The following is a 27593-nucleotide window of genomic DNA, read 5'->3' on the forward strand; positions in this document are numbered from 1 at the left end:
AAAAAAAAATGTGTAAATTGTCCCTTGCCTCTTGTGGATATATTTTCATGTGATAAACTTCCCATTTTAGGTTACATATTTTTTGGGTGTCAAGGACTCCATGAATACATAACCTGGATATGTGCTCGTTGCCTTTACACATACACATGTAGTGTCTGGTGTCACATTCAGACATCAGGCAGTGTAGTGGCGCTCAGCAGGAGCTTGCTAACCGAACGCTTGTACCGTCATGTAGAAGGGCTCCCTCCCCTGCCTCATTTGCAGGGGGGTCTTGCTGTGCTGCCTGGGCTCGTCTTGAACTAGTGAGTCTTCTGTCTCAGCTGCCTGAGCTGCCGGGATTGCAGATCCCTAAATAAAGGTCATTACATAATATTTTCATAAGAACTATTATTTATTACTAGTTTCTGATGTTCTTTCAGGTTTTCGGCCTAGTGTATGATTCCTACATTGAATTAAATTCTGGAGTAGCAGTCTTTTTCAGTGAAAATGCTGTTTGATTATAAAATATTTTTATGTATTCATTTATTTTTCTTTGACTATAAAATCTTAAGTAAGAAGCCATATATCTTGATGTAGTTTAATTTTTAGTATTTTTTTAAACTGCACTTTTTTTTTTAACCTTAGAAAAGGTACAAGATTAATTACAGTAGAAATAGTACAAAGCACACCAAAGTTTCCTTTAACTAGTTTATCCTCTGAATCCTTTCAGAATAAGTTTGTGTATGTCATTACTCATAGGTACTGATCAGCCTTCTTTTTTTCTTTTTCTTTTCTTTTTTTGGTTCTTTGAGACAGTCTTGCTATGTAGTTCAGACTGGTCTTGAATTCACTACTGCATTTTCCTGAAAATAAGACCATTAATTTTTTGCTCCAAAAGATGCAATGGGCTTATTTTCAGGGAATGTCTTATTGTTTTCATATACAGCAATATTTTTATTCATGTGCAAAAATCTATATTTGTTCATGTGCAAAGGTCTACACTTGTTAAATGCAGTCATGTCATTTTCTGGAACATTGTCATCACTGCCCAAACCCCGAATTCTGGCCTTCATTTCTTACAACTCTACTTCCTGTGAAACCATTGGCCCCAATCTCTCAGGTCCCCAACAGAGCCCTCCTTACATGAGCACTTCTTGTCCGTGTAGTCCGGACATGGGCAGCACAGCTGTCGGTGATGTTATTCCATGAATTCTTCACCCAAGTCATGACCTCTTGGAGTCTGGGCTACACGAAGTTTGCATTAAATCAAGTGTTAATTGGAGACTTATGAGACAGGAGTGGCAACAAAAATGATGACAGTTAGGAATGATGGCCCAGACAAAAGTGACAAAAAATTGCAGGCCCCAAAATTCAGAAAACATTTTTTATTTCGCACGAGTGCATTAAGTACATCCATTACGACGCACGATGTGTGGAATTATGCAGATTCATATTAGACACAGCCACGTCTGTTGGTTATCAAATGTGCACGTTATTCATGTGCTCTGTGTCTACTCCAGTTGATCATTTGGCAGTAAGTCTCAAGTTCATCTGTTTGCCTAAACATTTACCTCTTCTCCAAAAGTGCATGATTGTGTATTTATGAATATTTAATTGTAATTTAAGTATAAATGTCAACATTATTATTATTTTATAATTCAATATATTGTGTGTTGCAGTGTATGTACTAAATGCGTCTGTCTGGCTGATGATCTTGACTGGCCTTATTTTTGGAATAGGACTTACGTTATGAGCATCCTAAAAAATCATGCTAGGTCTTACTTTTGGGGAAGTACTGTATGTAGCGCAGGATGGCCTCAAACTCACAGAGATCCTCCTGCCTCAGCCTTCCAAGTGCTTTGATTAAAGGCCTGCATCACCATACCTGGTATAAAACTTAGTTTTTTTGTTGTGTGTTTGTGTTGTCATCTTGGTGATTGGATCCAGGATGTTATGCATGCTAGGCAAGGGCTTTGCAACTGAGCTGTACTCCTGGACTTGATCAGCCAATTCAATATTGATAAAATACTTTACTGTCCATATGCCAGTTATGTCAGTTAGCCCTGTAGTACCTGGAACTATGAGTGTGCACCACCATGCCCAACTCTTTTTTTTTTTTTAATAGAATGATTTTTATTTTAGGTTTTCCTAACAAAGTTAACATCACCAAAAAAGGACAGTTGTGTATAATGATTAGTACTGAACATTATTCATGTAGTTTGGAGCTAGGAATATATAACGTAAAGAAGTGAACGTATCTAACAAACTCAGTGGTCACTTTTTAAAAAAAGCTTAAAATAATGATTATTCAGTCTACAATTGAGCTAGAATGTGACAAAGTCATTAATTGTTTGGATTTTCACATTGTCCCAGAGTTGGCCATTGGAACACTTTTCTGGCTGGTGTCTGTGACCTTGTGGTGTATTCTCATTTAAAACAATCCAGAAGACAGACAAACTATTTCCTTACTAGGCTATATTTACACTCATCTTGTATTTGTGTGTCAGCCTTGAATCTGTTACTTCTGGCTCTGCTGGTTCCTTTTTTTTTTTTTTTTATTTTTAAAGACATGGTGTTACTATATAGTTCAGGCTGGCCTTGATCTCACTATGTAACCCGGGCTCGCTTTGAACTCGGCAGTCCTCCTGGCTCAGCCTCTCAAGTGCTGGGATTACAGATGTGCTCAAGTCTTTGGTTCTGGATATTTTCAATGGATAGTGCTAGGAAGTGCATAGTACATGCATACACAGACAGATGGGCAAACACACACCTATACTTGTGTACCTATACATGCATTCCTGTGTATGTTTTATTTTTTATTTTTTTGTTTTTCTTCCGGTACTAGGAATCGAACTCACGACCTTGTGCTTGCCAGGCAGGCACTTTGCTGCTGAGCGAAATCCCCAGCCCTTTAAAAATTTTTTTTTTGTTTTTTTGTTTTTCTTCCAGTCCTGTGTATTTTTAGAAATCATAAATTCAGTTAACACTTCCAAAAGGTGCTTTCTTGTCTTGACCATTTCATATTCATGTCTCTTTTGCATAGTGATGTCCTGACATCAGTGCATCTGTTCATTTCATCCTGTCATACAAAAAAAGATTGCAGAATTGCTTGTCCCTACCACTGTAAAAGTCAGATAAAATAAAGGGATCGGGCATGTTTTCAGCTGTCCTGCTGTCATTGCTATGGGAAACTGAAGGTGTGCAGTCCAGTACTCTCGTCAGAGGCTGTTTTCATTCTTCCTCTTTTTCCTTCCCTCATTTTGGAATTTTGTACTTTTCTTCCAATACTTATATTTTATTTACGGGTACGTAATATAGTGTATGTTACATATTCATTTATATTTCATTTTTCTTTTATGAGAGGCCATACAGTAGTAGTATGTATACTCTTTAGTATATTACTTTTTTGTTAACAGTTCTTTCAAATTAGTACATTTGACACAGTTTTCCACATCTTTAATTTTATTGAGCCAAGATATAATTAATTGCCATATCAGTCTATGTTTTAGAGGCCAAAGTTTTAACTCAAGTCTTGGTCAAATTGAGCAGGTAAGGGTTTCTACATGTGAATATTTTAATTACCTCAAGTATGGAATAGCTTTTCCAAAATACAGTCTTTCTTTGCTTGTGCAGCAGGAGGCAGCAGAGGGATAATTATCAGAATTCTCTGAAGGTATTTGGGGATGAATGAATGAGATTCTTTTTATTTACTGAATGCATCACTTTTCAGATTCCTTACTGTACTCTATATAGACCACAATGACTAATCACTCACTTCGATCATTCAGTTTGACATAGCAGGGTTTGCCTAAAAAATAGCTTGATGTCACTTACCAGAGTTTTAAAAGTCTTCCTTTCTGGTTTATTAATATTGTTTTACAGGAATTGTAAAAAACATGATCAAAAATTTTTTGAAGTACAAGTAAAAGGATTATGTGACTGATGAAAAAATTTTTGAAGTACACGTAAAAGGATTACATCAAAGGACCTAGGTTTAGGTTATATAAAGCAGTTAGAAGTAGATTTTGTTGTGAACTCCTGAGGCTTTTGCAAAGTCATATATTTAAATTTAAAAACAACTTTAAATACACAAATGTGAATAATGATGTAACAAATGTAGAATCAGTGAAGAGTTTAATTTAGGTTTATTGCTTCACCCCTGAGAGAATCATGCATCTCAAAGTATTGATTCACTTTGAAAATTGGCAAGTTGATTTATTTACATTACATGTGAATAGGGACATGTCTTTAGTTTCTTTTGTTTTTGTTTTTCTTTCCTTTCCTTTTTTAAAAAACATTCTCCTTTTGTTTTAGGACTCAAGCCCAGGGCATCACACATGCTAGGCAAGAGCTCCGTCACTGACTCCAACCCCCATCCAGTACTTCTCTGTGGTACTGGGGATTGAACCCCGGACTGTCACCCTAAGCTGTGTGCCCAGCACTTTGTCAGCCTTTTACTCTGAAACGGGATCTTGCTGATGGGTCCAAGCTGGGCTCTAGCTGGCTGTCCACCTGCTTTAGCCCTGGAGTGCTGGGATTACATGGGTGCACCGCCCCACTTAGCTTCCAAGCCAGGCTTTTTATTCCTAATGGCACAAGCAGTAAGCTCTGTGAAGTAGACAGCTAGTATATGTGTCGTAGTTGATTTATGTGGAATTTGTGCCACTTTTCCACTAACACAATTGAAAATGCAAATACAGCAAAATCTTTTGTTTTTTTATGTTTCCTTTTATACTCTTTGTGGAGGAGTTAGGAAGACAAAACATCCAATTTGCTAGCATGTCAAATATTTAATGTTAGGAAGTCATTTCTAAGTCTTTTGATTATGTTTTAAAAATTTATTTGTGGAACAGCTGCCAGATCCCAAGTCCTTCCCATTTCAGAGTTTATGAATTCTTAAAAACTTTTCATCTTGTAATTAGAAATGTAGTTGGGGCTGAAACTGCCTGAATGGCACCAGTAGATTATAAAAAAGGAGGAAACGTGTCTCAGTAGGGCTTTGAGCTGCTTTGTCTGAAAGATACTCATGCAAACATTCCCATCCTATCAGGCATGCTAAGTAAGCTCCGTCTAAGAGCCTGAGAGTTAAACAGCTGAATAGAAAATGACTTTCTGCTTCTTTCTTTTCTTCCCCAGTTGATTCGGTGTCATCAGTCCCGTGGTGGAGCCTGTGGAGACAACATTCAGTCCTACACTGCCACAGTCATTAGTGCTGCTAAAGTGAGTAGTTCAGTAGTCGGCGGGAGTTGTGCTGATGTCGTAATGAAGCTTCGCTTCCTGAGTTGTACTGAAATTTCCCTTCCATTTTCATTCATGAATGTGTAATAATCTTTAAGAAGTAAATTTTTGTTATTCATGAGACTTTGTGATTGATTTGGTATTTAATCTTTTAGGGTTAATACATTTTCTGTTGTAATGACTGTACGGTTTATACTTCAGTCTCTTAATTGGATTCAAGTGGGGGAACTGATTAGTGCCATGTTTGAAAGAAGCTTCACATGTTCTACATAGCAACTTCTGGGTTCCTTTTCTGTAGTTTGTATCATTCTACCTGATATCCATGTGCATCTTTGAATAGTTTTGAGTCTTCTTGACATAAAAAAACTATCATTCTTTATGAAAAGTTAAGTCAGTCCCCCGGCACACTCAAAGATTCTTTCATATCAAGGGGCTGCCCCCTTCATGTTTGGCAAGTGAGTTCTTTCTTTGTGTCTGAGGGTTAATTTTGATGAAGCCTGGTAAACTTTACGCTGATTATAAGGTATTCTCATAACCACTATCCTTTTGAATTGCGAAGTATACAACAAAACAATTCTAATAATAGGGATGACAGAGTGAATCTAAATGACAGCATGTAATAGAAAGCACAACTATTCAGAAAAGAACAACAGTTTAAAGTAAACCACAAAGAGGGAATCAAAGGTCACACTGTTTTATGTAAAACAAACACCAAAATACTTCAAGTTTGATCACAAATGGTTACATGATGTGCTTTTGAATGTGTCCCTTGGTTTGATGAGAGAAGAATTACACACTTTTCATTCAAGAGGGAAATAATGTCTTTGCTCTTGTAGCACTATATATTTTAGGGACTTTTATAAAGCATGTTTGCTTTTCTCCATTGTGTATGCAAAAATAAAGATGATTCTTTCAACAAAGACTAATCTGAGAGTAATTAGGTAGAATTTTCAGCGGTATTCTGTTAGTTTATCTGTGACTTTTAACAGTGAATTTTTTTCCTCGTGTATTAGACTCCTTTTAGACTTGTCTCACACACATGAGTCAATGTAGCTCACAGTATTAACATTTTTGAGTACTTTTCAGTTACAGAGTGGAGGATAACGTCGTTTGGTATTATTATGTGTTTTTCATGGTTACATAAAAAGAAAGTGATGGCTTCATTCAGTAATGTTTCACTGTGGAAATGTTGGAAATGAGGCTAAAATTAATATGACTTGGAAGTAACAAGTCTGAACTCCCTGTGTTCCCACATCTCAGTATTGGGAACTGTGTGACAGATGTTCAAGTCTTGTACATTTAGATTGTAGGGAATTATGTTTAATACAACACCTTAATCTTACTGATTTCTTAAAGACCACTGGTCACCAAATGAGTGTTTATAATTCACTATTAGCTTTGGCAGTTTATAAACATCTTCCATTTGCTTTTGAATAAAATAGGTAATATTTAATTTCTTTTCTTTTTGATGGTACTTGGGATTGAACCGAGGACCTTTGCACTGAGCTGTATCCTTGGGCCTTTTAAATTTTTTGTGTGTTTTTCCTTTTGTTGCACTGAGGATTAAATCCAGGGCCTTCACACTGAATGACTTCCCTGGCCTATTTTTTAAATGTTGACACAGGATGTCACTGAATCACTAAGTTGCCCAGTAAGCCTTGAAATTGTGATGTGTCTGCCTCAGTTTCCCAGAGTGTTGGGATTAGAGGTGTGTGCCCCCGTGCCCAGCTCCCAGGTGTTTGGCAGCATCTCACTATGTAGCCCAGGCTGGCACTGAACTCCTGACTTAGACTCCCAGTGTTGGAATTACAGGAATCTGCCAACCCCTTCCCATTTTAATGTTAATACATATTCATGGTTATAAACTTACAAAATGAGGAAAATAATAGAGCAGTGTACATTAAAGTTACCCACTCCCATAGCCTTTGTGTAACTGGGCAGTTTAATTTTTAGAAACACTTCCAATCATATATTCTACCCTGACCTGTTATACTTACCTCAAATATCATTAAGTATCTTTGAAAATATTTTTTTATTGGTAAACTTGCCTTTTAGGGAATAGAATATTTCTAGTTTTGCATGGTAACTACATCAGAATTACTTCTTTAATTTTTCTAATTCTAAATGTATACTCCTGTTAGTGTGTTGACTTGTGAAAATTCATCACGCTGTGAAAAAAACACTGTAGTTTTCTGTTTCAGGAAGTATAAGTTTCATTTAAAAAGCCTCCAAAGGGTATCTTTAGACCTACAGACCTTTTGAAGAGAATTCAATCTAGAGTTTAGGAATAAGCAATAGTAATATTATAGACTCCTTTAGAGAATATGAAGTCAGATGATCCCTAGTCTTGTTTTATGAGGCTAGATTATCTTGATAGTGAAAATCGGTGTTGTAAAAAGGAAACTTGAGTTGATGCCGTCTAACTTATGAACACAGATGTGAAAAATTGTAAAAACAATATCAACAGGGAAAAATGAAGCAATGTGGAGGAAATCAGATGTGTCACAAACCACTTGAGATAATTCTACAAGATAAGGCTGACTGACCAGTTAAAGAGAATGAGTGTAATTTGCCGCATTGAATAGCACAGAATGATATGATAATCTCAGTAGATGAGCAAAAAGTGTTGAAAAAAATTGAACATATATATTCTGGTCCTCTATTTCCATTTTTCTCAAATATTCACATCTGACCCACTAAACTGGTTGTATTAAAGTCTGTTCCTGATAACTCCAGTGTCTGGTTTCCTTTTGGATGTGTTCCTGTGTTCTTTCTGTTGGTTTTTATTATTTTTTTTAGTACTGGGAATCAAAGTCAGGACCTTGCTGGTTTTTATTATTGATGTCTTGCCAGAATTTTGAGAAGCAGTTTGATTTTGTGATAATATTGGTATTCTAGGACTCTATCAGTCTTGGCTCATCCTCATTCAGTTTTAGGAATTGAGGACATTTAAGTTATTTAAATGAACTTCACCTGTCATAGCCGTGTTCACTGCACATGAGAAAAGGTTCCCCCTGCCATTGTCTGCGTATTCATGTAATGATTTCAAGTATGGTGGGAGTTTCACCAGGTAGATCCCCTTCCAAACTGTCGATTCTCGTACAACACCTGGTTCCAGAAATCTATCAAAAGTATCTTAGTCTTTTTGCATCCCTCTCTAGAATCTAGGACACCTCCAACTCAAAATACGCAACTGGAGCATCTTGCTTTCCTTTGGGTTTGATCCCCCCCACCTCTGCAGTACTAGGAATGGAACCCAGGGTAATGTGATAACTCTGCACTGTCTTGTTCAGTACCTTCAAGCGGCATTTACAAAAACATTCTCTCCTGTTTTCAAAGGGTTCAATTTACCTAATCTGTCATAATAGAAAATACGTATTTTTCTAATTATTATTACTGTTTGTTGGTATTGGGAATTGAACTCAGGAGCTTGTGCTTGCCAGGCAGGCGCTATGCTGCTATCTCCCCGGCCCTTTTCTAATTATTTCTTATCATTTTTATTATTTCAAGTAATATGATATTGTTTGAGATGTGACACGGACTTCATTGTTTAATCATACTACTTGAAAGAGTAATTATTACTTTTTCTCCTTCTGATGACAGCTTCTTCTGTGGCTACAGATAAGTTATTTATGTACTTTGTTACATGCAGGGATTAATTATTAATTTTTTGTGTCACCTTACAATTGTGAGGATAAATGTAATAATTGTATATGCACTGGGAGCTCCTTGGAGTAATCTTTTTGACATTTTCTCAGTTTCCAAATAATACTTAAAATTTATCTTTATACTTTAGATGTTTTTCTTTGATTTCATAATACTTGATTTGACTGCTTTCAAAGAGTATACAAGTGATAGATTGGTAGGAGTAAAGGAAAAAGTGTAATGTTGCAGTTATTCAAATGAGATGATTTTGATATATTTATAAAATTTTGATCCTTATTTTCTAGTTCCTGCATAACTGTCTTAATGCATTTTAACCCCAGTGTGGTCAATTGATTTAATAACAATGCCCATGTTTTTTCTTGTTACCTGATAACTTCTTAATGACAGCTAACATTTTGCCAGAGCCACACCATTAGCACTAATGGATGGTGGGGACAACTGGTACGACATAAGGAAAGTTAAAGACAACCCTTGGATAAATTTGCTTGTACTGAGCAGAGTATGTGCTATGCTTATTTGACTTCTGGGTCATAATGGATTTTTTCACAGTTTTGTTGTAGTCTAGTGCTCAAGTGTCTTGTAGCTACAGTGGTGTTCTCAGGTGCTGTTGTAAACATCAGTCAGGGACTTAGTGAACTTGTCAATTTAGACCCTTCAGATTGTGAGGCAACTCAGAATACCTTTGTCCAGTTACGTTTCTGTATTCCTAACCTATACTTGGCCGTCATGTTTTGTATACATTTGAGGACATTACCAGCTATGTACATACCTGAAATCAAGCGGGATGACAAATTACTGTGAGATAATTCAGATTTCTAAATATATATGTGAGAACTGTTAAATAACAACGTGATATAGATTACTTTTGGACTCTAGTGGCCCTAGATGTGTTTGGCCCTAATACGGCAGCAAATTCGTCCTGAAAACAATGCTCTTTATTAATGCAGAAAACTTTTCACACTCTTCCTACTGCTTCTTTCTACCGCATTGTTAATTAGCTTAAGCAATACTAACTTACAACTTCATATACAAGTTGCGGAGTTTTTGTTCTGCTTTTTAAAAATCCCTTGTGCCTTATACAGAGCATGGGCTTCATTTGCAGTATTCATACATGCATGTGTGGTGCCCTGAATTTTGGACTTAGTGTTTTACTTCACGAGTAAGATATTTGTATCAGTAGTCATAGTTTTTTCCCTAGGATGTGAAAAACTCTTTGTAGTGTAAACCTTTGACTATAAATTACACTAGTTTCCCCCTTTGCGGATCCTTTCCCTTGTTTTCTTACATGAACTTTTACAGTTACTTTGTGGTTTGACTTGGTACATTACTTTCCACTTTTTATGTGCTCTAGTTCTTTTAGTTTTATTCCTATTCATTGGTATAAGAGCATGAAATAGTAGGCTCAGGGGCAAATGCAGAGGATATACAACTAAAGACTTTAAAACTAAAAGGCATTCCTTTGATAAAGGGATTGCTACTTCTAAGTGGGAGCATCTCCATTAGCATTAATGGAGCGAGTACATCAGCTGAGGCATCTCAGAGGTTAATCAAGCTTCCTGGCCGGCTCTCGACATCAATACACCGTGGCGCCTGATTCTCTTGGTCTTTCGGGGCTTACTTGACAACTGTGTCGCAGAGTTAGTGTAAGTCATTTCTTGTGAATTATTGAAACAAATGTTTGGCTGCTAATTGAGGAACACTAATGTGTTTTATAATCACTGCAGTTTGAGTTTTTAGCACTAAACAAAACAGTTACAATTGATTTGTGGTTTTTTTTCTTCTTTTCTGTCTGCTCTAAGTTATGTCTTTGCTTGAATTTAGCAGATGGCTTTCTTGGTCATTTTAAGTATTTATCAGGATGCATTATTAAGGTTCTAAGTTTTTCCTATGCCACCCCACTCCCGTAAGACATCCAAGTTTTAAATTAAAAAATGTGAGGCCACTAAGTAGATTGTAAGGACAGATTACAGGGTGATATAGGATAAAATAGTGGTAAAAAATCAGGTTCTGTAGACAGACAGTTCTGGTTTGAATTCTGGCTATCATTGCTTAGATACTTAAGGTGGCATTTTAATTAAATTCCCTGGCTTCAATTTTCATTTTTTATAAAACTGAGGAAATTTGTAGAGGTAGCTATGGTAAGATCCTTGAGCAAGATCTTTGAAACGTAACCGCAATATGGTAATGCACATATTAGTACTATCTTATTTTAATTCTTGTATAATTGTTGCCTAAAGTACATTTTTGCTTTCACAAACTTTTTTGTGTACCGTTTATACATTGTAATTTGAAATATTTTGTATAAAATAATTTACATCTAAAAATTTAGCTATGGCGTATGTCAGAATATAGGTAAGGTTATTTTCTCGAATTATTTTAGAAGTCACCTTATTTAAGATTAATATAAAGTATTTTAATAAATTTTCTTTCAACATGAGAATTTAAAAATGTGCATATGTCATTTAATAATCAATTTTTAATATGCCTTTGTCATCTAGCTACCTATTCTGGATCAAATGACTAAACCTTTCAAACATTTTTTTTTTTTTTTTTTTTTGGTTTTTGGTTTTTCTCCGGTACCAGGAACTGAACTCATGATCTTGCGCTTGCCAGGCAGGCGCTTTGCTGCTGAGCTAAATCCCCAGCCCCTTCAAATATTTTTAAACTTTCTCTCTTTTTAATGAAAAGTGACTCTGTTACTTTAAAAATATTTTTATTAACCATGTGAGGATAATCAGACAATTTACTTAGAAAAAAATACTTGAATTTTAGCTGTTTACTTTAAAGAAAAGCAATTAAAACATAATTATGAAAGATCCTACTTTACTTTTAATTGAAATAGTATTAACTACATTTAATTGTTTATTGCTAGCAAATAGAAAAGAACTCTTAGATAATTTTATATATGATACTTCATTCATTTAGTAACTAGAATCTTGGACAAAGACTACATTTTTCCACATCCCAAATCTTGGTTTATAATATTGTAGAATAGCACATTATAAATTTATTTTGGAAGCATAGGCTTTTTCCACAGAGATATTCTACCAGTATCTCTGTCCTTTTCATGCTAAAAAATAGATATAAAATTACATATATAACATTTCAAAAGCACAGACTATCACATAATTTCTACTTCTCATTATGTCATGGATTTAAAAAGCATTAAGGGGAAGGAATAAAATAAACACTTTTTATGAAAATATAATTGCTCCTTTTTGTGAAATAGAGATCTTTACTTATAATTAGGATCATTTAATTGTGGCTTTGTTGCCACCATTCTTTGTAGCTTCATTGGTACCATTCCCTTAAATAATATTGATTTTCTAACTGAAAGCCAAGACCATGTTAAAAGTTAGGCTGAATATTTATGACAATTAACTGCTCTGTAAAAGATTGTAAAAGAATAGTGAATTTAATATAGGATAGTTAATGAAATGTGTATCTCTCTGTAGACTCTGTATGCTGTGTGGTCATATATTTCATCTTTCGTTGTACAGACTTTGAAAAGTGGCCTGACCATGGTTGGGAAAGTGGTGACTCAGCTGACAGGCACGGTGCCCTCAGGCGTGACAGAAGATGATGCTACTGTCCATGGTAACTCTCGGCGGAGTCCCCTGGTCCCAGGCATCATCACAGTTATTGACACTGACACAGTTGGATTGGGCCAGGTGAGACTTTCGTGCATGAAATTTGTGTTACCTGCAGGTTGGTTAGGATCAAGATCTGCCAAAAGGTATGTGGTTTAGGATAGTGGTGGCGAGCCTGTGGCACACCTGCTGCAGTGGCCTGTTCGCAGCATCGGAAGTTCTGTAGGGTTCTCCATCACTAGTTGATGAGATTAATAATTTGGAATTACAGAAATTGTTACTATTCCAGGTCACATTTTTTTTCAAGAAATAATTGCTATCATGTTAAAACTGTTATTTCAAACACTATTAAGACATCAAACCTAAATGTAAAGTTTTATATCTTCATCTGGACAATTTTTTCTCTTTCTTTTCTTTCTTCTTTGAGACAGGGTCTTGCTATGTAGTTCAGAAGCCTTGAGCTCACCATGTAGCCCAGGCTGGCCTCGAACTCTCAGTGATCCTCCTGCCTCAGCCTCCCATGGACATTTTTCTCATAAATTATTTTATTACTCTTTACTGTTTGGTTCAAATACTATTTTTTATAGCACTATGGTATAATCCCTAGAATTTAGTTTTGCTTACTTATGTATGTATTTATTTACAGTAATAGACCTTCTAACATTTCCAGTCCTTTTTAAATTTTTTGAGATAGGCTCTCAGTTGCCCAGGCTGCCTCAAACTTGTGATTCTCCTACCTCAGCCTCTCAGAATTCTAGAATTACAGGCATGCATACACCATCATGCCAGGTCAATATGGTTAATTAATTAGTTAGTTAAATTTAGTTTTTTTAGACAAGGTTTCACTGTGCTGTTCAGGCTGACCTTGAACTCACTATGTAGCCCAGGCTGGCTCATGGTGATCCTCTTGCCTCAGGCTCCTAAGTGCTGGGATTACAGATGTGTGCCACCATGCCCACCTGGTAAATTTATTTTTACAGGCAGAGGCTTATACATAGTACCAACCAGAAAGACCTTACGTATTTGGGAGAATTGTTTAAAAAATGAATTATGATGACTGCAAGTGACATAATATAGTAGTAGATAATATTTACTTTTATAGCAGTTTCTTATGAATATAAAAATAATACATGAAATGTTATAGTAGTTTATCATGAAACATACACGGCAATAGTTTGTAATAAAATCCCGTATCATCAGGTAAAACGGTTATATTTTAAATACAGGTTCAGAAGCATTTAGAAGAGATGATTATAAATAAGGAAATTATTGTAGGCTTGTACTTTAATCTTGTTTGTGTGATATTGTAAGCAAGATATATCCTTCTCCACTCCTCATCCCCATGAACTCATAAACGTTATGTTCTTGTGTGTCATAGTACTCATTTTTCAAATATATTTCTAAAAGGCATTTTAAAAAATCTGAGGCAGGAGGATCATTGAGAATTTGAGACCAGCCTGGGCTACAAAGTGAACAAAATGAATAAGGCCATCCTGAACCGCATAGCAAGACCCTGTCTCAAAGAAACAAAATAAATAAATACAATTAAAAAATCTGGTAGTTTGTGATCTTCCCTATAAAAAATACAATCCGCACATGCCTGTAATCCCAGGGATGCTGAGGCAGGTGGATTGCTGGGAGTTTAAGGTCAGCCTGAACTGCATAGTGAGACCTTGTCTCAAAAAAAGAGAAAGAAAATCCAAAATCAATTTCTATACTAAGACGGGAATAGAGCAGCATTTATTTTTGTTTTTTATTTTTTTTCCTTCTGATACCAGGAATTGAACTCATGACCTTGCACTTGCCAGGCAGGCGCTTTGCTGCTGAGCTAAATCCCCAACCCCGAGCAGCATTTATTAAGTGTTTTTTAAATGTAATTCTGTGTCAGAACAAAATGCTTAGAAACTATGTGTCTTTAACTATTAACTTTAAAGAAAAGTATTAATCTTTAATATTGCATTTTTTGAGAAAATCTACTGGATATGGTTCAGAATCTTGATAAAATATTACATTTGGCAGCTACTCACGTGCTAATTCTTGTAGTAAGATCATTTGACACTTTGAGAAAACCGAAAAGCAAAGCACAACAAAACAAAACAGTGGATTTCATTGTAATTAAAATAGAAATTGTTTGAAATTCTAGGTTTTTAGATTTGACTGTTATATTTTATTTAGAGCCTAAATATTAGTAAATTTCTGTCCCCTTCATTAACTTTGTGTTTAACTGAACACATTACAGGCTTGCATTGTTTTCATGATGTGTTAGCAAACCTTTTGGTTGACTACGACTTGTGTGTGTCTTAGCTGATAGGTACATACAGATGTTCTTTATAAATTAGGTTTAAATGTATAAACACTAAAGGTTTATATATTTGGTTTTTGATTCCTAATTAATTCATCTACAAGGTAACCCACATTTATTACCCCTCAACACTGACTAGAACTCTTGCACATCTAATATTTGTTGACAGATTTGTGGTCATTTGAAAATAGAACGTGTTATCTGAATATTTTTTATTAAGTAGAAGTATAACTCACATTTACCATATTTAAGGATAGGAATATATAAAAAGAAAAAATTAAAAACATTAAAAATATACTTGAAACTCTGCTTTTAAATGTGGTTCAGTTTTTTTGGTTCATGCTCTTTATTACTTTTTTATGACTTAATAAAAACAAGGAAGTCTTGGGCAGGAGAAGTGGCTCAGTGGTAGAGTGTCTACCAATCATGGCCACAGTCTTGAATTTAATTCCTAGAGCCAAAGAAACAAACAGCTGGGCGTCGAGGTGCATGTTGGTAGTCCCAGCTACCCAGAGGCGGCAACGGGATCATTGCTTGGGCCTTGAGCTGAGAGCTAGTCTGGGAAACAAAATGAGACCCAGCATATAGAAATGGATTATAGGTTGTAGAATTGCAGAAATTCATTTTTCTGTGTAAATGCATAGAAAACACTTACTTGGACAAAGATATTTATGCGGGAAAAATCACAGAAATGTTAGCTTTTTAAAAATGAAAAAAAAAAAAAAAACCCTCAAATATTCAACATGAAAAGTTTTCTGTTCTTTGTGAGCCATAACCTCTCAGTTAATATATTATGAAAATTTTAACTCTAGCATGAGACAGGAAAGAGATGGATTTTCAAGAAAAGTAAGTTGCTATCTAAATTTCAAAATTACAGTTTTAAAAGCAACAGGTTTTGTGAAGTGTAATACTGCTGCTTTTGTTAACATGAATCTGGCTTTTGTCATTAAGACATCATTGGCTCTGATGAAAAGTCCAATTGGTGTACTGTCTTAGTTACTTTAATAGTTGCTGAGACAAAATACCTGACACCCAAGGGTAAAGGGGGAAGGGTTTATTTAGCTCACAGTTTGTGGATGTTTCAGACCATCATCAGCTGGCACCAAGGCAGGGTGGTGCACGGCAGAGGGGCAACAGTTCATGGCAGGGCAGAAGATGGCAAAAGCAACACAAGAGAGAAAAGACTCTTTTCTATCCCATATAGTCCACGCAGGCTACCTGCCCTGGGGTATGTGCAGCACTCACACCCTTAATCCTAGCACTGGGCCGGAAATCAATCACAAACGCGAGATTCAGCCACCTCTGAAAAGCCCTCCCCCCATGACTGCATGAGGCTTTGCGGGGCACATCTAGACACAAACCATAACATGTACAAAATCTAGGTTTTACTATATTGTTTAAGAAAGACTGCAGTAGCCAGTGTCATAGATTAATCATTTTTACCCTCTTTCATTGATGTCAACCTTAGCTGTAATGTTTTTCACTTTCCATAATAATCTCAGGAGCTAAAGTAAACATCACATTGATTTTTCCTGTTTAAAGCCAGTATTCCTCTAAAAGATATATTTTCAGGCAATCCATTCAGGACCCCTCCCATCTCTCAGGAGCTGTTCCCATTGCCCTTTCCTTTTCCCCAGTGAATTTTCCTACTCTAAATAAAAAGGTATTTTCATGTTCACTGTTATAGTATATAATATCTGATTGGCCATCTTTCTGTCGGTGTATTGATTAATTTGATTTTATGGTGATGGGATCATTATAACTGCATTAGAGAGAAATAGATTTGATTGACTTCGTGTCCATTTTTATGTGTGCTGCTTTCGTGTTTTATTTAAAAGCATTTCTTGCCTGGTGTAAGTTAAGTGGTTGATGATTTGCCTTTCATACACACATACATAACTGAAGTTGGCAGCGTGGCAAAAACAGTAATCAAAATAAAATACTTCAGCATGATGACATAAACCTGAGCTTTTTCTTTTTCTGAGAACAAGTGTTATTTATAATAATTTAATGGCTTCTGAGGTGTTTCATTCTTACAATGAAGACTTACATTCTGTCAGATAAAGTACAGTACTTTGCTGTGATTATTTTAGTGAAGTTGTTAATACATAATTAGAGGTTTACGCTGCATAGATACGTGGCAACTAAAGATGATATGTCTTGGTAAAACTGTGTTGGGATGTTTGTGTATTAATAGTTTGGTTAATGGCTTAATGCTTTAGGCAAGGTTATGATTCAGTTGAGGGGCTCCTTCTATAAGTATGTGTATCAATTGCATAAAAAGAAGACTCAATAGAACATAGTATAGTGTGAAGCTTTGCTATGGACCAAGAAGGGTGTGCTTTTTTTTGCTGCGTGACTTCTGTGTTCATTATTGCCGTCAGATAAAGAAGCCTTACTGTATGTTGGCGTATTCGCACACACATGAAACCTGTGATTATTCCCCCCATTATCCCTCCTTTCTCCTTCTTCCACACTCTCTGAGCGCCTTCCTCTTCACTCATTGTCTCCGATCTTCGTATCATATTTCTGTCCCTCCCCTCCCTTCCCCTCCCCCTCTGCGCTCCTTTCCTGTAATTTTCTGAAATGACAGAAAATATGTGCTATTTGACTTTCTGAATCTGGCTTACTTCACTTGACACAGTGGTCTCCAGCTCCATTTTTTTCAGATGATGAGATTTTGTTCTTAATGTCTGAATACTATTCCATCGTGTGTATACACCACATATATATATCTGTGCATCTCTTGGTGGGTGTCCAGCCTGTTTCTATAGCTTAGCTTTCGTTAATTGTGCTGCCTTACTTGTAGTGTTTTTCATGTCTCCACAGTATGCTGAATATGGATGTGCAAGTGTCTCCACAGTGTGCTGAATTTACTTCTTCAGGGCCTATACTGAGGAGTGATATGGCCGAATCAAATAGTAGCTCCATTTTTTGTTTCTTGAGACCCTCCATTCTGATTTCCATAAAGCCACGATGGGTTCACTGTTTTACATTCTTATCCACAGTGTAGGAGGGCTCCTTTCCCCCTGTATCCTCATTAGCACTTCATTGTTTTTCATATTCTTTTTGTTTTTCTTCTTGAGATAGGGCTCACTGTGTAGTTCGTACTGTCCTGGAACTCACTATGTAGTGCAGGCTGGCCTTGAACTTAGCAGTCTTCCTGCCTCGGCCTCCCAAGTACTGGGATTAGAGGTGTGTGCTGCTATAGTAGACTGTGTTTTGTATTCTTGATGATAGCTGTTTTTGATTGGGGTGGATGGACTCTCAGTGTAGTTTGATTTGCATCTCCCTGATGACTAAAGAGTTTAAACATGTTTCCCATATTTTTATTGGCCATTTATGCATCTTTTGAGCAATGTTTCTTTAATTTGCTCGTTTGTTGATGGTACTATTTTTTAGTGTTAAGTTTTTTTAATATTTCATATGTTCTGGATGTCTAAAGAGTGAGTAGTAAAGATTCTCTTTCATTCTGTGGGCTGTTTCCTGTTGATTGTGGAGAAGATGCTTTAAGTTTGGTGTTGTCTCATTTGTTGATTCTTGCTGTTATTTGCTGTCCTGTTGAAATCCTACTAAGGAACTTTTTGTGCCTGTGGCCACAATTGTTTCTTGTGTTCTCTTGTAGGAGTTTAAAAGTTTCATGTCATATACCTAGGTCTTTGATTAATTTAGAGTTGATTTTATACAGGGAGAGAATTAAGGACTTAGCTTCAATTTTATATATATGCATCTCTAGTTTTTCCAGCGCTGTTTGTTGAGGAGGCTGTCTTTCCTGCAGTGTACACTTTTGACACCATCGGCCAAAATAGTGTCTCTAGTTGTGTATGTTTCTGTGTCCACCACTGTATTTCCTAGAAAGTATTTTAAATTGAATGAAAATAGAATATATTGAAATTCATAGAGTACAGATGTGGTATATGGAGCAAAACTAGAGCTCCCAGTGCTTATTTTAGGAAAGGAAAATGGTCTTGATATCTGACTATCATGATCCAATATTGTGACAGATTTTTTTCTTGATCATTAGGTAAATAAAAACATTTTAAAGAAATGGTTGTCCTGTATACCAACAATGGACAAATTTTATGAAATGTAACTTACATTTCAATGTACTTACAAAATTCAGGCAAATAAATGAAAGAAATTCCTTTGGAGATACAAACCTACCTCTTTCACCGTAATTTTTGTTCTACTTTTATAACCTGAGTAGTGCAGTATTCAAAGAACTCCTTTGCCCATCTATATACTAAGTGATAAGTCTTGAATTTATTCTGTTTATTTGAGTTTACCTTAAGTTATATTTTCTTCTGTGTTCATAGTCAATTTCCATTATGGGCAAAAAAATACAAGATTTTTCCAGTATTTGCACAGTAAAATTGTCCTTGAGTAAAGCAGTATTTGATTACATTTTGCAAAGAATGAGAAGTGGTTGATTTTTCTCCCTTAACCTCTAACTGAATAAGTAATTGTCTGTGTCATTTACAGCCAAGTCAACGGACTATTTCTAGAATTCAGAGGACTTTCTCTTAAGGGCGTGTATCTTCTCATTGCTCAAGTGAACTGCTCACCTTATACCAATAAGAATAATCTCCCAGCAGAGTGGAAGCATGTCCTTTGGTCAGTGCATTACGGTACAGTTGTGTACAGTCTTAGCTCATGTCTTCAATGCACTTCTGCAGGTGATCGTGAGTGAGGACTCTGATGGCGACGGCATTGTGGCTCACTTCCCTGCGCATGAGAAGCCAGTGTGCTGTATGGCTTTTAATACAAGTGGTAAGTGTTCTGCTTTTGCTTTGCCGTTTATTTCACGGCAATGTATTTTGAAATCCAAAATACGAAAAGTGGAATCTAACTTTTCTTCATGTGACCATATATGTCAGAAAATTTGGTAGTGCTTAGCAAATGATACTGAATGAATGAGTTCATAATGCCACTTGGAACCCGTCCACGTCACTCTTAGTAACGTGGTAATTGAATAGTAGCAGTAGGTATGCAGTGCTGTTGCGTGGGATTAATTTTTGGGTTATAATTATGCCAAGAACGTTTTAATATTCCAAACTAGATTGTTAATGTATATGAATGGCATTTTCTTTGAACTTGAAGGTATTTTGTAACTTACAGCCTTTTCTGTGCTCATTTACTTTTATTTTTCCCCATCTTTTGATGTTAGTTTTTCTAAGTTTTTTTTTTGTCTGTTTGTTTTTTTCTTCTGGTACCAGGAATCAAACCCATGACCTTGCGCTTGCCAGGCAGGTGCTGTACCGCTGAGCTAAATCCCCAGCCCCTTTCTGGTTTTTCTGAAGGCCCTTGATAAGGACCAATGTTCCAGCAATGTAGAATGTCATATTTTCGCTAAACTTACTATGAAAAGTTTCAAACACAAAATTAAGCCTATAGCGATAGTATAATGGTCATCCATGTATTACCACACCACCTAAACATGTGTTCACATTTGTATTTGTCTCTATATACTAATGTGTGTGTTTGTCTGAAACATTTGATTATTTTACCTACTTTAGAGCATTTCATATTGTTCTAATTAAACATATATTTTCTTAGAGTATGCCTTCCTCTACATAACCAAATATATTATACCTCAGAAAATCAGCACTTTCTATTTTCTAATATCCAACTCATAATTTAAAAATGTCAGAAACGTGTTCTGTAACTACTTTGAACCATTGTAATCAAGGTTCATTCCTTACAATGCATATATATCTTTAAATTCCATTTAGCATAGCATATAACTTTCACCTTTCTATTTTCTTTTTGTGATACCCTGAATAATTGCCTCATCAAAATTTCTGCATTTGTCAGAATTTTTCATTGTATTGATTTCTGTATTCCCCGGGATTTTCGTTAGTTGTAAGTTAGATCTAGAAATGCTCAAAACCATTCCGACTAGAGAGGTTTTTCTTTATTTTTGAAGCTCGTAGGTATTGCTGTGTCCATTACTTTGTCACAGTAGGGGAAACATTGTGTCACGTTGTGTCCTTATTTGTGATACTGTGTTTGGTCAAATGGATAAGGGAGTGAACATCAGATATCTAAATATTTGAGATAGGAATTCCTAGCAAGCATTTTGTGGAGTGTTATTTTGACCTCAGTTCTGAAGTTTTTTAATTGAATTGAATGTTACAGAAAGATAATTTTTCTAGTTCTGTTATGTTACTTACATTTATTAGATTAGTTTTCTATAAAGAGTTCTCTTAACCAGGAATGAACTACGGTTCTACATATTGCAATAGATAGGATAAATGCCAGTACTTTCTTTTTCATTACTTACCAATTTTCTTAGTAAGCAGTAGTTGTAATACTTCTAGTGGTGGAAAATGAATTGTTTTTAAAATAATTTGTTTCTAACTGATAGATAAAACTGACAGTCTTTATAAATTTATAGTCTTTTCATATATTATCCATTTAGTTGATGTATCTGAAGAGCCTGCCATTTGTATCTTGTTATTCAGAAATGATCATATCACTTAAAACTGATGGAAGGACTTACTTTTTCCCCTTTCCATTCATTTTTTAAAATAAAGAATGATGGCAAGAGAATAATATAGAGCACTTTGATTTTCATAGTTTAGTCCTTTTTGAAGGTAGAAAGATTTTTCTAGTGATCTGTAGAATTGAGTTAACGAATAGATTTATTGAAACTTCTTAAATGTGGGCATTAAATTTGAAGAACTTCTCTGAAGGTTACATCACTTGTAGCAGTTACTTGGCGTAGTATGCCTATGGCTCACTTTTATATCCCGTTGTTGTGTCATATCTCCTTTACAGTGCATATTTCCTTTAGCTGCAGTTAGAGTGCTTCTGACAATGGAGACTACATATTAAACAATGTAAAGATTGTCATGGTCATCTCTGTCATTCTCAGCAGTTTTCTGTTCAAAAGATTTTATTTTTGATCTACATTTTGCCATTTGATATGTTTGACCTTCTACATTTGTGTTTATTTGATAAAATTTGAAATATCAATATTTATATGTGTTTATAAGTATGATGTAATTTGGTTTGTGACAATCATTTGTTTAAATGCCTCTTTCTGTTGTGAACCTGTGTTCCTCCCAGTTAGGCATCAGATGGTGTTTATCTTTGACTTTTTTCTTTACTGCCTGTAATCTGTTTCTTAGGTTCTCAACTTTTATTAATTGTTACTTTGTATAAAAGTATATGATTTAAGGGGGCCTTAATGTAGTACATGAGTTTTTATTTAAATTTTTCTTTTTTGAAATGTAACTTAGAGATCCTCAAATAATACTTGTTTTTCTTTACCCATACATGCACCCATACACATTTTTAAGTTTATTCATATTGAGAAGTTTTAACTGTATTAAACCTCTAACAATTCTCTACACTTTGTAAATGGCATTTTCATGGTGCAGTGGTACATGAATATGGCTGATAGTAACAATAATGTTTGTTAGAATACTTTTTACAAGTTTAGGGAACTTGATATAAAAGAAACTGAAAACATGTAAGAATGGGTTGTGTGTTTCTGTTTTTAAAGATGGTCTTCCTCTAGGTGTGGTGATGCATGCCTGTAATCTCAGCACTCAGGAGGCTGAGACAGGAGGATCTGAGAGAATTTGAGGCCAGCCTGGACTACATAGTGAGTTCAAGGTCAGCCTGGACTATATAGCAAGACCCTGTCTCAAAAACAAAAAACAAAATCAAAAACCAGACACAACAATACCCCCCTCCCAAGAAAAAAGCTGGTCTATCATTTTGTAGAATATTTTAACTATGACAATTTTGTTTACCATTTTTTTTTTTTCAACAACTGCCAGTTCTCCTTCTGTCGACATTTTGGCATTATTAATCTTGAACCTATTGGTTGGTTGGGTGCAGAGATGTACCATTTTGAGAGCTGCATTCTTTGTGGTATCAGATTCTTGGGACCAGTGCAAAGTTGTAAAAGTTCACTGAGTTTTCCGTATGCTCACCTACTGTGCAGATCTCCTCTTCCTGCCGGAGGTGAGGTTAGCTGCTTTCACTGAATGCTTTTTTCTTTTCTATTGAACTTTCAAGTAGATTTTGAAAAACTTACGATTTTGTTATTTTTCCAGTTTGTTTTCATCAGGGAGCAAGAACCATAGCCTCTTGTGACTTTACAAATTCAATCTAAAACCTTTTTCACTGGTCTTCTTTCACCTATAGAATATGGTAGGTTTTTTTTTTTTTTAAATTTTTATTTTTAAAGAGAAGAAAATCACAAAATAACAAGACAAAAACCCCAACACAAAAACAATAAAAATGACAGGATTTCAAAACAAGATGATAGGAATTAACAATGGTTGTTGCATTACATATTGTTATCTTGAACAAAGTTGCTCAAATTTTGTTTGTTTTGATACAGGGTCTCACTATGTAGTTCATGCTCCCTTTGAACTCACTTTGTAGTCCAGACTGGCCTTGAATTTGGATTGATCCTCCTGCCTCAGCCTCTGGAGTGCTGGGATTACAGGCGTGTGCCACCACAGAATGTGGTTTTTTTTGGACAGTAGGTTTAGACAACAAACCTATGTTAGTCTAGATCAGGTGGCTTAAATGGCAGACGTTTTTGTCCCTCATAGTTCTGAGATCAGAGTTCTAGATGATTGGGTTCTGGGCAATGCTTCTGGCTGTCTTGCAAGACAGCTGCCTTCTTGCTGCGTCCTTATATGACCTTCTCTGCGAGTGCGTGTGCAGTGGGCGGGGAGAGAGGGCACCAGCGATGTCCACCTCCAACCCTGTGGCCTCCTTTGCCTGCGGTTGCCCCACAGAGGTCCTCACCATGTGAATGTAGAGGGCACACAAACTCTCAGGTCTTCACGGTGAAATTGAGAATCATTCTGTGACCACCCCCAGTCTTGAAAGCACCCTGATTTTAGAGTTAAAAATTGACATATGTATCTTGTGTTATAGTTCACATTTACTTCTGTTTTAAGATAATAAATAGAGTATTTTGTAAGGAACATTAAATCTTAATGATATTTTCATTTTTAGCGGATTCTTTATTGTCCTGATACAGTGCCCTCACTTGCTTTAGCCGGGTAGCAGCGTATTACTTCGGCCTGCTCTCCCACATTTTCTTCCCAACGTCTAGCCGTACTGTGTCCTCCAACCCTCTTTTTCTTTTTTGATACTGTGCTGCTGGTTAAGCCCAGGGCCTTGTGCGTCCTAGCCATATTTTTTTTTGAGAAGGGAGACTCGCTATACAGTTCAGGCTGGCCTTGAACTCACTGTATAGTCCAGCCCGACCTCGAACTTGGGACGATCCTCCGGCCTCAGCCTCCCGAGTGCTGGGATTATAGGCATGTGTGCCACCACGCGGGGCTTTCCTAGGCATATTGTGTTTTCGATTGCTACTGAGCTCTATCCAAATCCTATTCTAAATATCTTTTAGATCTGTTACATCATTTGTAGTTTGATTTGTATCTCTTTCCTGGCTGAGTCTCATTTATCACTTGCGTTCCATTTTAAATATCTTTAAAAAGACCTCCCTAATGAAATAATTGCCATACCCTCCTTCCTCCCTGACTTTTCTACTTAAATGGCCAGATTACTTAATCTGTTTGTCTCATGTCCAGCTCTCCGTCAGTAACATGAGGGATAATAATGATATTTAATTGACATACATGTACTTTGACCTCATAAATACAGCTTTTGTTGCTGTTGCCACTACTTCCTAGTTTTGCATTAACACCAGAGCATCCTTTCTTTTTTTTTTTTTTTTTCCGGTACCGGGAACCGAACTCACGACCTTGTGCTTGCCAGGCAGGCACTTTGCCGCTGAGCTAAATCCCCAGCCCCTCAGAGCATCCTTTCAATGTTCACATTCTGCTGGCTTTTTTCTTAGTTATGAAAAGCTAGTACGGCAGAGATAGGACATTTGCAATATAATTATTCCTTGTTAGATGAAACCAATTTCTAAATTATGGTTTGGATAAGAACTGTCTCGTTACAAATCAGGAGTCTGATCCTCGATGGCAGATTATACTAAGAGCAGATACATATTGCAACTAATTATAATTGAAATATTAATTAAAACATCCTGTGAATACTACATTTTATGAGAAAAGCAATAATAGATGGGCATATTATTAATTATATTGTCTCAAACTTTAAAAAAGATAAGTATTTTCATTCCATTAAAAATCAGAGTCAGAGAAGCTGGGGATTTAGTTCAGCAGCACAGTGCCTGCCTGGCAAGTGCGAGGTCGTGAATTCAATTCCCGGTACCACAAAAAAACCAACAAAAAAAGAGTCAGGAAGAGAAAATCCTCACCCTACAATATGCGTAACATTTTAAAAACTGACCTGATGTTTTTAATTCAGTAAATAATTGATCTGCCTTCTTGAGGCACTACTTCTGCCAGCTGAGCTGCTTCGAGCTGTGAATTGCAGCACATGTACATTTCTAATAGTTACCCCTCCTTGGCGGGGAAATTGCTTTTCCATCCAATAATAAGAGGAAAATGAATGTTACATTGCTAGTAAAACAGATTAAACATGCACCTTTTTGGATGCTTCACTGCATCTTTAACAGAATTGAAATTCCTCTGGTTACTTAAATGCTGGATATTGAAAGGTGATGGTGGTTTGGGGTTAATCTTTAAAGAAGTTTAAATTGGAATTTTTTAGTTTTTTTTTAAATTTTTTCTTCTTTTTGAGATGGTCTCGTTCTGTAATTCAGGCTGGTCTGAAACTCACTATGGAGTCCAGGCTAGCCTTGAACTCACAGCAACCTTCCTGCCTCAGCCTCCCAAGTGCTGGAATTGCAGGCGTGTGCCACCGTGCTTGACTATGTTGGAATGTTTTGGCACAAAAGTTGTTTCAGCTCATCACAGTGAGGCGTCAGGAAAATACCTTGTCTTGTCTTGATTTTTATTTACATCTGTGATGCCTCAGAACTTTACAGAATAACTTGGGAGATTTTCTCCTGGTATAACTTCTGGCTTGTCACTACTAGTTACCAATACTGTATTATTAACAATATAAAGGCAGCTTGAAGGATTTATCTTTTTCCTTAGAAGGAAATTTTTCCATTATAGGTCTGTATTAGTTTCCTCATCTCACAAAGTGGTGTTCTTTACTCCCGTTATGGATTACTTCCCGAATAACTAGGCTTTTGGGTTGTTGTTCTGTGTTGGCTGTGACACTGTAATTGTTTGAGAATGAAGAAAAACTTGCAGGGATAGCTTACCTTTGAGTGTATCCCAGGTCCAGTGTCTAGGGCTCACAGCCTACTGGTTGAGGGCATTTTAGTACTTGTCCATTTTTCCTTGCTTGTTCTATATAATTCCCTGTACCTCTTCTAGCATGGGGCTTGTTTCACTGTTCGCACTCAGATTGGTATTTTTTTTTCTCTTTCTGGTCATACATTAAATATTTGGAACATGACTATGAAAACAGCCCAAATACTTCTTAGGGTTACATATATTTCAAAGGAAATTTGTTGTTTAGAATAGGGTAGGTGCCTGGGTAGGAACTAGTGGGGGATGGCAAGGGGGTGAGGAGGGAAGGGTCTGAGGGAAAATATAAAAACGGTAGGAGAAGGCTCTTGTGTGGGCTCCTTAATGTGGGTGAAATGGAAAGTATGATCACTTTTTCCATGAGTCTGAAGCCTAAAAAAGGAAGATATCTAGAATGCTAAGAAAGTGGAAGTCACATATATTTATTAGTGATCAGAATTAATTAATTTTAATAAGTATAATCTTAAAGTTTTAGAAATATAAACTTGAGACCTACATACTATTATGTTGGTACCTGTTAATAAATAATGTAAGTGCTTTTATCCTTAGACTTAAAATGTATATTTCCTACTGTGGGTTTCAGTTACCACATCTGTTGATTGAAATCAAGCACATTGTTTCAAAGATCCCTTTAAGATACAAATCTAAGAAATTGTATCATTTGTTTTCCTGAAAGTTATGAATCAAATTAATCTGTGTAAACATACTTCTTTTTTCTGCACATTCCCCTTTATGTAACTAAGAAGTTTAACATTTGCCCCTGCAAGGAACTTGCATGTTGTAGTAGAACATGAACAACAACAAAAAAATCAGTTACAATACCAAAGCATATTTACATAAAATGTTTCATCATTCTTATGTCTTGCCTTGTAGTGTTTTGTTTATTATTAATGTTTACTGATAGCTAAGTAAAGTTAAGATGAATGTTTAAATCAAAAGTCAACTCATGTTAGCTCAAAATTTATATGAGAATTCAAAGGAGCTAAAATAACTGAATCAATTCCTAAAAAGATGAGTAAATTTTGAAGAATTATACTGCATAATATTTTTACTCAGTCTAAAGTTGCAGTAATCAATAACTTTTGGAGTTTAAATATAGACATAGATGAATGGAATGGACTACAGTCCAGAAATAGTCACTTGATTGTTGGAAAAGCTTCAAGCAGTTCAATAGAGCAAGTATTGAGCTGGGACAGTTGATATACCCTTTTTGGAAAAAAAAATGAACTTACACTTACAGAAAAATTGACTCAGAATGATAATTGACCTAATAATATAAAAGCTAAAGCAATGGAACTTAGAAGGGAAAACATAGGGTTATATCCTTTTGACCTTGAGATAGAGAATGATATGTTAGGACACCTGCATGACTGATCACCAAGGAATATGGCAAATTAAAGCCATGAGAAATCATAAAATAACCATTGAAATTATTGAAATGTAAAAAGATGGACAATGCTAAGTGTTGGTGAAATTTTGAAGCTTGTGAAATGTAAGTTGGTACGGCCACTTTGAAAAGTAGTTTTGGCTATTTCTTAGAAAATTAAACATTTAATATATGACCCACCTCTAAATAATCAC

The 27593-nt window shown here is 35.9% G+C and overlaps 1 protein-coding gene across 1 annotated transcript in view; it reads left to right on the forward strand.

The window, feature by feature from the left end:
- The window catches only part of Bcas3 (breast carcinoma amplified sequence 3), a gene marked incomplete in the record, with an annotated part of 520369 nt that overhangs the window by 129857 nt on the left and 362919 nt on the right, over positions 1–27593 (forward strand). The window contains 3 exon segments of the mRNA XM_013519304.1: positions 5116–5199; positions 12384–12554; positions 19452–19545. Of these exon segments, the coding sequence (XP_013374758.1) occupies positions 5116–5199; positions 12384–12554; positions 19452–19545 (349 nt within the window).

The sequence above is a fragment of the Chinchilla lanigera genome, unplaced genomic scaffold (genome assembly GCF_000276665.1).
Source record: "Chinchilla lanigera isolate Chin_1 unplaced genomic scaffold, ChiLan1.0 scaffold00050, whole genome shotgun sequence".
In the NCBI taxonomy this organism is placed as follows: domain Eukaryota; kingdom Metazoa; phylum Chordata; class Mammalia; order Rodentia; family Chinchillidae; genus Chinchilla; species Chinchilla lanigera.